This window comes from Geotrypetes seraphini, chromosome 14 (genome assembly GCF_902459505.1).
Source record: "Geotrypetes seraphini chromosome 14, aGeoSer1.1, whole genome shotgun sequence".
Taxonomy (NCBI): domain Eukaryota; kingdom Metazoa; phylum Chordata; class Amphibia; order Gymnophiona; family Dermophiidae; genus Geotrypetes; species Geotrypetes seraphini.
The window spans coordinates 61044404-61057526 of NC_047097.1; the positions used below are offsets into that span (position 1 = coordinate 61044404).

Sequence of the window (13123 nt, forward strand, 5' to 3'; positions counted from 1 at the left end):
ACTACTTGTGTGCCTGATTGATGCTGCCGTCTACACTAGAGAAAAAACCTGATACAGGTGAGAAACACAGTTGCATTTCAACAGCCTTTAGAAGCATTTACATAGAATTGCTATTGAAGTCACACCTAGGCCTGCAATAGCATTTGGATCAAATGAATGAACTGGCCATCCCCCCATGCAAAAAGACCAATATTGTGAAACTCTTTAGGTTGGAGACAGCTAAAATATGACAGAAGTCTAAAAATCATGGGTGAGGTTAAATAGGTAATGAATCGCACTCTAGGGAGTTAATATCTACTTCTGTGATGAAATATCAATATATATATATATATTTATTTATTTTTTTTAAATCACAGGTTAAATAGGGCAATATTTGCCAACACTACCCTTAGAGACAACATTTAGACAGTTGTGTTTTCAGACTGCTACATTGAACTTGCACAAGAGAGTCCTGGAAATTCAGGGCAGGCAAAGCGCTCTCGTGCACATTCACTGCGCCAGTCCTGAAACCACAACTTGCTAAATTACTATTTATTTATATATCACTTATAGCCTAAAGCATTTTTCCCTATCTGTCCCGATGGGCTCACACTCTTACCACCACCACCACCACCCTCTAGTCTGGAATTCAGACTGGCTTTACTCAACTACCTTTGGTCAGAACCACAGCAAACAACTTAGAGTTCCCTTTCTTTACAATAAATACTGCAGCTACCACTGAGGAAGGAAGTTGGTGCGAGTAAGAGAAAGCTTACAATACTCTCTCAGCAGTTTAAATGTCATGAAAGAGCTTCAAGTCATCTCTATCGTCCAAATGCTCCACCTTGGGCTGAAGCCACAGTCAGAGAAGTCCACAACGAATATGTATGAGATGGATTTGCATGCACTGCCTCCTTGAGATGCAAATCTATCTCATGCATATTTATTGTGGATATCCTGAAAACCTGACCTGGCTCCAGCTCTCGAGGACCGGAATTGCCTACCCCTGCCCTAGTCCCTTAAGTAGAGACTGAAGTGAACCAGTTGCCTTTCTGATATTGTAGAGCAGGAGAGGGGAAAAAAAATCTGGATTTAGATAGGAAAGAGACTTAAGGGAAGGTAAGAAGAACAAACCAGACAGAGGGTAGAGTGGCAAGACAGTTTGTGTAAGTATATCTATGTCCAGCACTCCAGCAAAGCAAAGGTCCAGAAATAGTATGTGGTATTTTATAAGGAGCTGTAAAAAAACAAACAAAAACCCCTTCCCACTTGTTATTTCCTTTTGTGTCTTTCTAAGCATGCTGGAAAGAAAGGAAAGTTATTGTTCTGCCCTATCCCACTGCCTATAACACAAAACACTGAATGAAAATATAGAAATAATAAAAATTCCATGGCGTTTTATTTAAAAAACAAAAACACACCTCTACATCACAACAGCTCCATCATAGCAGAGATGAAAAGTCAGTCTTATCCTCTGATATTTGTGTAGTTGTGTATGTTAAGAGAACAGAAAGTTTTAAAAGGCCAGGTCAGACCGAGAACGGCTTGTCAGCAACTTCAGGAAGCAAATGGTGCACTTGAACCTGAAAGGAAAAAGAACCAAAACGCAAACCCTAAAGCAGGGGTGCTCAACCCAGTCAGGTTTTTCCCAGTGACTTTGCATGAGATCTAGTTCAATGCACTGCTTCCCACTATAAGCAAATAGATCTCATGCATATTCATTGGGGGAATCCTTAAAACCTAACAGGGTTGCAGACCTTGGAGAACCACATCGAACACCCCCGGCCCTACAGCAGAAGCTGTACCTGCGCTTCAACGCCGGCTCCTGAGATTTTCATGTCCCAATTTCTTACACAAACAGGACATGGCACAGCTGCTGTTTTTGCGCTTTTATTCAAAGATGCCCCATAGCTGGGCACACCCACACAACGTAGGGTGGCAGAATAAAACACCATCTCTCCTCCAGGTCACTACTGCTAGGAGTACATTTCCATAATTCAGGTTACAAAAAAATGGAATAAAACGCTTGGAGCTGTTTGCAGTGACTTGGGCTGCAGCCGAACAGACACACTGCCTTGCACTGTCTGTAACAAAGAGCACACCCTACTTTCTACCTAGACCAGTGGTCCCCAGCTCTGTCCTGGAGAACCACCAGACCAACTGGTTTTCAGGCTAGCCCTAATGAATATGCCTATAATGGAAGTGACAGGCATGCAAATCTGTTCCATGCATATTCATAAGGGCTAGCCTGAAAACCCGATTGGCCTGGTGGTCCTCGAGGACAGAGTTGGGGGGCCACTGACCTAGACTGTCCGAGCTCGTACTAACCCAGTCTCTTGCCTTTCCAGTGCGTACTGAGCTTATAGCTAAATCATGACAAAGATGGTGAATGGCACCAAAGCATCCTCTGCTTTGGTTCCCGTTCAGGAGAGGGGACAGATAGCGATTTAGAGATGGGTAAGTAGCTAAAAAAAAAAAAAAATATCACCAAAACTTTCCTTGCCTCGCTGAAGCTGGCAGGAGCCAGTTCCAGAACTTCCCAAACCCGTGCCGATTCAGAATTTCTGCTCAGGTCTGTCTTCCACTGCAGCCCCTTCCAGACACCCCTCGCTGCAAGACAGCCACTCCCACCTGCTCCCCAAGCTCCATAACATCCCAAGTATTCCACAAAGCCCTTTTCTAGGCTCCAGCCAGCCAAAGGCAGCAAGCTAGAAACTCCAGTGCCAGTTATAACCTCATGACTATGCAGCGACAGAGGCTGGCCAAGTTCAGGCTGTGTTCTCCATTCATTTCAAACCTTTGATCAAAAGACTTTAATTTAAAAAAACAGGGCTACTGTCCGAAACAGCAATACAACTAAAAAAATATCCATTTTAAGGAGCATATCCATCAAGTACTGTGATTGCTGGAATCGGGGGCAGCACGAAAGGGCTCAGGACAGAAAATGAGGGCCTTTTCTGCGACTTGCTTCTGCAGAGCTTTCTCTCACAACAAAAATATTTCATAAAGGAAAGGCTTTCATACCCCAAGCCTTTGATCACTGTGAAAATACAAGCAACGGAAGAGAACTCTTATCTTAAATCATTTTGGGGAAGAGAGGTGGGCTTATAATTCATCTCTGAAAGGAGCAGCCCCTCTCCAACTACAAACTGGAGAGGAAAAAAGGAGCTACATTGAAAAGAAGAAAGGACACATTTCAGACTGTGTTATCACAGTGACTTCCCTCTACCCCCATAGCACAGGGAGGTTCTGCTGGGGCAGGAAAGAGGGAGAGAGAGAGAGAGAGAGAGTGTGTGTAAGGCACAAAGTTGCAGTGATGAAGAGATGACAAGAAACATCCCCGCTCAGACTGGAGCAGTCATGGATTCTGCTCTACTTGTTAAAAAAAAAAAAAAAAAAAAAATGGATGAAAAGAAAAAACAAAATAAAACAACCAATCAAGGGGAAAGGCATCTTTCTATCATTTCTTGGCCTTAGCCGAATTGCGAGGTGGAGTCACTGGCCGCCCTCCAGGGTTCAGGCCACTGAACTGTCCATATTTGCCTTTGCTTTTATCAGCGGGTTTCAGAATCTGTTAAAAAAAAAAAAAAAAAGAGATCGGTTAAGGGGATAGGAATGGAGAAGGGTTACTTTTAGAAATCTTAAGAGGCGTAATTTTCCTTAATCTCGCTGCATAACAGGCTATTATAAAACTAATAACACCATACTGATAACTTTGAGAAATATGTGTATTTTTACTATTTGTATTCTGTAATTCGCCGATTGTCCAGCTCTCTTCAGTGTAAACCGCCTAGAAGTCATAAGATTGTGGCGGTATAGAAAAAATAAAGTTATTATTATTATTTACTATAGCCTCAGACACCCCTAATAAAAAAAAAAAACACAACTTATGGCTGGCACTGGCCTAACAATCTAAGATAAATGTTTTATGGTGAACACAGGGAACAGGTGATGTGCCGAATAGGTAGAAGTAGAATCCACCACAGGGATCTGCTCTATTCTAATTGTACATATACAACTATCTTGAACCTAGGTCTCCACATCCAGTTGTAAAATCCCTTAAAGCAGGATGCTATAAAGGCGGCTGTCAGAATTTTATGCAGAGCTGGACAGGTCATTTCTACAGCCCTGTTCAAATGAAAATGGTGCCGTACACAGACATACGAGATAAGCTGTGCAGAGTACAACTGTCTAGTCAAGACAAAACAACAAGTGCCAAGAATCAGCCCTTTATCTAGGCCCCAGCTACCAACAGCTGCAGAGAGCCTGAGTACAGGCCCCATTTTTTTTTTTTTTTCATTGTCAATAAATGTACTGGGAAAGGCGAAAACACCAAGGTAGGCACCCCCGCTGCCTCCCTCAATGGGAAAGAGACCTTGGTGGACATGCAGAATGAGAGCTCCTATATCTCCTGAAATATTGGTTAAGAAATATTTTAAGGAAGTTTTGGGAATGGCTGATATAGAAAATTTGCCTCTAACAAATCTATATTATATTCCTCAGAAGAAAAAAAGTTTCCATAGAACCGGGTATAGATCAGTTGGAACAGATTGATTTTGATTTAACTGGTTTCTTAGAGGACTCGCAGGATATAATCCAAACTAGATCTACACTCTTAATAACATGTACGAGAGAAATAGATAAATCCTTAATAATGAAAGCTTATTTTCAGAATAAACAAACAAAATTTTGTGGAGACAACGTATTAATATTTCCAGATGTGGCCCAAGCAACACAATTAAGAAGGAAATCTTTTTTGGTTTTGAAATCTAGGGTATTGGCTTTGGGAGCCACATTCTATTTAAAGTTTCCCTGTAAATGTTTGATTAAATTTCAGGAAAATGATTATGTTTACTGGGACTCAATGCAGTTAGAACAATTTTTACAACGTCATGAAACAAGTTTACCTTCTTCTCTCACCACATAATTAATAATTTGGAGTTTTGATTTGTATTTATACACCAGAATGTTTGATCTTTATTGATCAGGATTATATTTAAATATGTCTGTTTCATTTGCCTGTTTTTTTCTCTCTCAATTATGTGGACTAGAGGAAATTATATAGAAGAACCCTTAGGAGGTTATATCACTTGTCTTTGTGTTTCTGTAAAATTCCTTTTCTTTCTTATTATTTGTATAAATGATAATGTAAAATTTTGGAAAAAAAAAAAAAAAAAAAGAGAGCTCCTGCTGGGGGGGGGGGGGGGGGTAAGGGACAATATTTAAACAGTACTCCACAGGAACAGCAGCATTAACATAATGTGACAATATTAGCCCAGGTCACAAACGGATAATGCCTTCTCCTCATGGCTAGGGTTACTAGACGTCCAGATTTCCCCAGATATGTCCTTCTTTTGAGGACATATCCAGGGGTCCGGACGGCTTTTCAAAACCCAGCACTTTGTCCGGGTTTTGAAAAGCTTCCAGCAAATCACCGTCAGGAAGGAGGGATGGGGGAACAGGCAGCGGGAGATGGGTGAAACCGAGTGGGCCTGGGGGTAGGTCTAGGGGTCTGATTTTCCATTTGGAAAATCTGGTAACCCTAGTCATGGCATTTTCATGTTTTTCAGCAGAAAGACATGTGGTTTCAGCTCTTCATTTGTGTCCTCCCTGGGGTATCCTAGCTTTAACATGCTCTGGACATTGTATACAAAATTATCTTTTTTTCCCTTTGTGATCTGAGTAACAGAGGCATGTAGGCCTTAGAGAGGTGTTCACGAGTACAAGTTATTAAATAAGAGAAAAAAAAAACCCCAACTATTATCAACAAACGGGAGGAGGGGGGCATATTGACAATCTTTGTCTATACAAGGCAAGACCCAGAGACCTAATTCTGTATTTAATTCCAGGAACTACTGCCTTTTGTTCCAGTGACTGCTCTGAGCAGGCCCACATCCAGGCCTTAAGCCCATGCCTCCTCGTTGCTGACTTTTCTAACAGTGTTTTGGTTTCTTCACAGGAGGATCTGGGATTTCCCTAGTGGTAAACTAAACTAAACTAAACCTTAAGTTTGTATACCGCATCATCTCCATAAAGATAGAGCTCGACACGGTTTACAGGTAATTCAATAAATGAGGGAAGGACATAATAAGAAATTAGAGGTTATGAAGAGGATAGTTAGCTTTACATTTTAAATAGATAGCTTTACGTTTTGGAGAAAAGCCAGGTTTTCAGATGCTTTCGGAATAATTGGAATGAGCCTAGGTTCCGCAGCAGGGCAGGGAGGTTGTTCCAAAGCTCAGTGAATTTGAAGAAAGGGGATTTCCCTAATTTACCTGCATATATGACACCTTTTGGTGGTGAAAGGTGCACACCCACCTGAAAGGAACACATGAGGGTCTCGTCCACACTCATCATGGCTCCTGCGTTGTCAAATTCACCGCAGTAATTGGGTGCCGAGAATAACGTCACCAGCTGGCGCTTAGCAAAAAACTCATAACCATCTTCAACCACCTGAGCAAGGAAGAGAGTCCTGAATTATTCACAAGTGGGTTCGGCTTCAGGTGAGGTACAAGCAAATGCCCAGGGCTTTGTTACAAAAATGTATTGATTCATATTACCATTTATGTATTTAAAAAATGTATTTACTCGCATATGTCCAACAATTCAGAGCGAGTTACAATATCAATATACAGTGGTGCCTCGCATAACGGACGCCTCGCACAGCGAACGCTGCGCACAACGAACTTTATGTCTTGATCCGTACAACGAACTTCGTTTCACACAACAAAGTCGCCCGAGCTGCATCCTTCCGCGCAGGCACTGCGCTTAACTTCCCTCTTGCCCCCCCGACTCCCCGACACGATCGGGGCAAAAAGGAGCCCAAGCCCAACCCGACCATGTGCCTCAGGCCCTGCACCCAGGAGGGACCTAAGGCTCCCGGGCCTATTCTGATTGGCCCAGGCGCCTTAGGCCCCACCAGTAGGCGGAGCTTTGGGACGGATGGGCCAATCCGGCCTCATTCCGTCGATGGCTGCCTGCCGGACAGGCGGGTTTGGCTCCCGTCTGTCCGGCCAACTACAGAAAGGTACGGGGAAGGGGGTTGGGGGTGTCGTGGGGGTCGGCCAGGGGGGTCGCGGGTCGGCTGGGGGGGCGGTCGGAGGTTCTTGGGGGGGGCGGTCGTTGGGGGGAGGGGGGGTTTGCGTCGAGGGCAGGAGGGCCTGGGATCCCTCCTGCCCGTAATGTAGTGCAGGGTGGGGTTAGGGGGTCGCCGTGGCCAGGAGGACTTGGGCTCCCTCCTGGCCCGATATTGTCGGGGAGTTGGGGAATCGGCGGGGCAAGAGGGCTTGGGCTCCCTTTTGCCCCGATCGTGTCGGGGAGTCGGGGGGGCAAGAGGGCTTGAGCTCCCTCTTGCCCCGATCGTGTCGGGGAGTCGGGGGGGGCAAGAGGGCTTGAGCTCCCTCTTGCCCCGATCGTATCGGGGGTGCCAGGGACCACACGGAGTCACCCACCGTACCACCCGATTCGGGTAAGCGCAGGTATCGGTGGGTGGCTTATTTGCGGGGGGGTGCCTTATTTTACATTTTTTTCTAAAAAGGGGGGGCTGTCTTATTTGATGGCCCTGCCTTATCATCGGGGAAACACGGTAGAAAAAAAAAAAAAATGAACAGTTAAGTCCCAGTTTTTGCCGCTGAGACTCTGCCCTCTCACTGTAAAATTAGACTCTACTTAGTCTGTCTTTAAATTTAAAAAATGTGTGTTGTTTTAAAAAACAATTATGTTTTTAGATGTATCTAAATAAAAATAATAACCAAAAATTTATCTTTTTTTATGTCATCTTAGCATATTTTATGCTACAGAACGAATTATTTTTTTTAACATGTATTGTTATGGGAAAACGCGTTTCACATAACGAACTTTTCGCATAACAAACTTGCTCCTGGAACGAATTAAGTTCGTTGTGTGAGGCACCACTGTACATAGTTAAAACAAGATCACAAACAACGACAAAACATGTCAAACTATATCATTAAAAAAAAATCTCCTTAATTCCATCAATTGCCAGAGACAAAACATAATCTGACTCATAAAAATATTCCTGACTCAACCCTTTATCTAAAACAGTTCTGGAAAGCAGAGTTTTAAATGTTTTCCTAAATGAAAGATAACTAGACGCACTCCTAAAGTCCAATGGTAGCACATTCCATCTTGAATAGTCAATAAGGCACGCCGAATGCCCGCAAGCTTTATTTGCTTAATGAATGGAAGCTCAAGGCAAATCTTCTGTGGATTGTAATGCATGTGTAGGGTGGATTTATATCTCTAATCATCCTTATGTTTGTTATTATATGATGGGGTGTGATGTTAAGACGGAAGTACCCTATATACACTAATATAAGATGAGATTTTTGGGCTAAAAAAATGGCCCAAAAATGGGGGTCTAGTCTTATATTTGGATCAGCGCCCACCCGCCCCCCTCCCAGATTTGTTGCCGGCCTCCGCCAGCATGCTGTATGACCTGGTGGGCCAGGAGAGGAGGGATCCCTCCTGTCTCCTGTCCTGGCCGACACTCAATTTTTTTTTTTTCCCTCCCTCCCGCCTTCCCTTCCCTTCCCCCCCCCCCCCCCCCCCCCCCGAGTACCTTTTTGAATCCCTGGTGGTCCAGCGGTGTACTGGGCAGGAATGAGCATTTTGTGCTCCTGCCCGTTGCTGAACCGCTCGCTGAATGGTTGCCACTGGTTCTCGCGGGGAAAAAGGGTACCTCATCTTATACTCTGATCGCTTATATTCTAGTATATACGGTAACACAATCTGAGGCCCCAAGAATTTAGATTGGGTTTATTTAGCCTACGCAGAAGCAGATTGAGTTTACTGAAGAATTTAATTCTATTGGGCCTAATATTCAAATACAGGTTAACCAGGCAGAAGAGTCTGACCAGCCGTCAATATTCGTAAGAGGTAATTGCCACTGAATACTGTCCGATAACTGCTGAAATGGCCCGAAGGTGAAGCGTGGGCAGAGCCCGAACTTAAACCAGTTAGTGGCGATATTCAGTCCATTAACCAAATTGTCTTCTAAACCATTGGTTGGTCTGAAATCAGGATAAATTGGCAGCCTTATGGGTTTCTAAGAGTTAATCATCAGCTTAAAATGTTCCACTGTTAGCAGGTGCTCCTCTTCAGTTTAGGATACCTCAGTGAGTGAAGGGCTGGTGTTTAACATTTAGCTCTTAAACTACATTTAATTCATTATGGTTTCAGTTTCCTTCCAATATAGTATTGGTAGTTCCTGCACTCTATTAAGAGTAGATTAGACTACTGCAATTCTATTTCAGGGCCTAACTAACTCTCTTTAACGAACACATAACGTTTGTAAAAAAAAAAAAAAAAAAGGAGGCAAATCCAATGAGGAAAAAGCATTTCAGCTTCTCAGAACACAGCCCTGCATCTTCAAAAAGAATTGAAGAAACGCAATTATGTCAGCATAGCATTAAAAATGACTTGCCCTGGCTGCCTATTGAACCAAGTTGTAAATTTAGCATTTAGGTAAAAGGTTCAGTGAATTACAGTGGTGCCTCGCCTAACGAACGCCTCGCACAGCGAACGCTGCGCACAACGAACTTCTTGTCTTGATTCGTACAACGGACTTCGTTTCACACAACGAAGTCGCCCGAGCTGCATCCTTCCGCGCAGGCACTGCGCTTAACTGCCCTCTCTCACTTGTTTCCCCCGATTATCCAGCATCTAGCCCTCCCCCCCAAACACTTCCTGTTTCCAGCGAGGCGGCCGCGTCAGAGGGGACGGGGTATCGAAGCGCGAGCGAGCTGCGGAAGTGGTGTTGGTGGTGGATGGCCTCAGGTATGAGTTAGGATGGTGGGGAGGGGAGGCCTGAGAGCGAGCATGCGCGCACAGGGAGGAGACGGGGAGAGACGCGCTGGATTGGCAACGGTTGCTCTCTGTCGCCTCCCGGCTCCAGCGGCGTGACAGTTTTAAACAGGCACGTGGTTCTTTCTAAGCAGAACCACCAGCTTTAACGGCGCTGACTCCCGACTACAGCCTCCAACAGATGACTGCTTCCCATTGCATCCGGCCGCTGGCAGGTCTCGCGCGCAGCAGCCAATGGGTGCCAGTCACGAGTCGGCCAGCACCAGAGGGGGGAATCAGGAGAGACGAGCATCAGAGGGTGGAGGAGAGGCAAGGTAGAAGAAGAAAATCAGAGAGGAGGAGAGAAGCAGAGAGAGAGAGATTGGACAAAGAGGAGGGGATGGTGAAGGAGGAAGAGAACAGAAAAGGAAAGCATAGGAGGAGCATTAGAGAGGGAGAGGAGAAGACAGTTTGCCAGCCTGAGAAACTCCCTAACCCCTTATGCTGCTGCACTGGGAAATGGGGAAAAATGACAGCATATTTTATGCTACAGAACGAATTATTTTTTTTTACATGTATTGTTATGGGAAAACACGTTTCACATAACGAACTTTTCGCATAACAAACTTGCTCCTGGAACCAATTAAGTTTGTTGTGTGAGGCACCACTGTATCTTCCTACATGTATTTTACACTTCATTTAAAAAAAGAAAAGGTTTACTTTGCCACAGTTTTCTAAAACCAGGGACGGTACAATAAATTTATGGATGTTTGGGAACCATTGACTAAGCTTTGTAAGGAATGATAACTTATTTTATTGACCTTTCAGCATACACATCCAGGGTGGGTGGGAGGGGGGAGGGTTTTGCATTAGAGTTTAATTCAGGGAACATGTGGATAGTTTCTTGTAGGTATCTACTTTCTGATTATTTGGTGGGATGGTGGGGAAAATAATTGTTCATTAATGTCTATACGTTTAATGTGCTTTTCTTGTAATATTATATATTTTGGATTTGTTTGTTTGCAGAATGGTAGTTTGGAAAATCAATAAAGATGTTAAAAAAAAAAAAAAAAGTTTTATAAAACCAGGTTGCCATCATTTTCAACTTCAATTTCAAGAATTAAGACACAGGTCCAATTATTTGCTTTTGTTTGGAACTATATAAAGGCAAGGATTTTAGTCGGTTTTAAGAGCAGTGCTTCTTAATCTCACCTGGTGGGCTCGGCAGATGAGATCCAGGTCATGCTTATGAAGGAATTTAGCCACCACTTCAGAGCCGAAGGTAAAGGACACACCTCGGTCGTTCTCGCCCCAGCCCTGCACATCTTTGTCTGGGTCAGACCAGAGCAGGTCACAGAGCAGACCTTGGTCAGGCACATCAGTGGGACGCATAATTCGGCGGATTTGCTCCATGGACTGAAGGTCAGGTGATAAGCCTGGAAGGCAGGAAGAACAGTGACAGATCTTATATTCCACTATTGCCAGGTAAAGTTCTAAGCGGATAACAAAGATTGCTAGATCAATTACAATATTTAGGAATTTCCTTTTACGAAGCTGCGTGACTTTTAATCACGCGCTAACCCCCGCGCTAGCCAAGAAACTACCATCTGCTCAAGAGGAGGCGGTAGCGGCTAGCACTGCCGGAGATTTAGCGTGTGTTAAACCATTTTAGTCTTTGATAGCTAAACATTGAAAAACAACAATAAAATGAATTAAGTCAGAAACATATTTCCCTAAATAAGTAAGTTTTAATCACCTTCTTATAGGGATCAAAATTGGGTAAAGATTTCATTTCCCTTGGAAGCACTGACCAAAAATTAGAAACTTTATAGAACCCCCCCCCTCCCCGAAGACTGAAAAACTTTCCTATATTGTACATTCCTCAGACTTGGAAAGGACAGTTAAGTTAAAATGATAAATAAAATGAATTCTAGCAAGAGTAGGTCTACAAATCAACTGAATCACATATAATGGACTTAAACCATGTTGAGGGGCACAATAAAAAGAAACATCTAAGTCTGTTTTGGGCCCAAGTCGCTAGTTGCCCAAAGTTGGAAACATCCAAAGTCCATACTCAAAAAATATGTCCAAAATTTTTTTTTTTTTTTAGAATCGTCTACTTGTACGTCCAGCCATTTGATCGTCCAAACCACCATCTATCTTTATACCGAATTCTTGTCCAAAAATTCATCCAAGTAAAAACGCCTAGAACAAGACCTTTTGGACATAGGAGGGGTCAGCAAAGTGATTGGCTGGCCACCCAGACATGGCAACAGAGTAGTGGGGCACCTTACAGGGCACTGCTATGCTTATAGGTCATGGTGAGCCCTCCAAAACACACCCAAAATCTACTATACCCACCTGTCTACCACCCTAATAGCCCTTATGGCTGCAGATGACCCTGTATGGCAGTACAGTAGGGTTTTGGAGGGTTTTGGTGGGTGCGCAATTTTCACTATGAATGCAATGAACCTCTCTATGGTTCACTAGCTTATGCCACCTCTGTGCAGTTCTACTACGCTTTCCTATACCAGGTGCTGATGTTCCAGAGGCAGGTATGTATGTTTTTATTCCAATTTTTATGGTGGTGTGAGGGGGGCCAGTGATCACTGGGGGAGTGTGGGTCTGTACTTTGTCCCTGCAGTGGTTATCAGGCCACTTTGGATACCTCCTGGGCATTTAGACCTGTTTTTACATTACATTAATGATTTCTATTCCGCAAATACCTTGCGGTTCAAGGCGGATTATAAAAGAAGTTATCTGGCCATTTCCAGAGGAATTGAAGAGTAGAGCGAGTTGCTTCAGAGAATTGGGATGAGTCTTGCGGTGTTAAGTTTGTCTTCAAGGTTTTCTTGAATAACATGGGTTTTATTTCTTTTCTGAACGATTTGTAGTTTGGGGTCCTTATCAATAAATTGGAGAATTGCTAGTCTAGTTTTGCTGCTTGTGTGGCTAGAAGGCCATCGTACAGTTTTTTTCGTTTTGACGCCTCTGATTGGGGGATGCGTGAACGGTTTGCGGGTTCTCCTGTGTTTGGTTGAGGTAGTTTGGAGTAGGCGGTTGTTTAGATCGCCTAAGTCGCAACGTATAAGTTCTGTCATTAAACTTTCGATTATCCCTGCAGTACGACTAAGTCTAGATCGGCCCACATCCCGCCCACACTACTCCTTCAAAAATGCCCCTTTCAGCTCTGGGCGCACGGCGGGATTCTGAGGCCTAAAATGTCTTCTCATTTCTTTCCTTTTACATGCCTAAGATGAATTTTCCCCACCTGAACCCTGCACTAGACACCTCCCATGGATCTTTAAAAGGGTACCAAGGGGTATATGTGTACACATCT

The 13123-nt window shown here is 43.8% G+C and overlaps 1 protein-coding gene across 2 annotated transcripts in view; it reads right to left on the reverse strand.

Annotated features, from left to right (window-relative positions):
• Positions 1–1352: 1352 nt before the first annotated feature.
• Positions 1353–13123, reverse strand: part of PPP1CA (protein phosphatase 1 catalytic subunit alpha) — a 42921-nt gene continuing 31150 nt past the window's right edge. For both annotated transcript variants that reach the window (XM_033920542.1, XM_033920543.1), the window contains exons 5-7: positions 10996–11219; positions 6298–6432; positions 1353–3550 (exon numbers count right to left, since the gene is read on the reverse strand). In XM_033920542.1, coding sequence (XP_033776433.1) covers positions 3440–3550; positions 6298–6432; positions 10996–11219 — 470 coding nt within the window. In that variant the 3' untranslated portion in view covers positions 1353–3439. The remainder of the gene's footprint in view (positions 3551–6297; positions 6433–10995; positions 11220–13123) is intronic.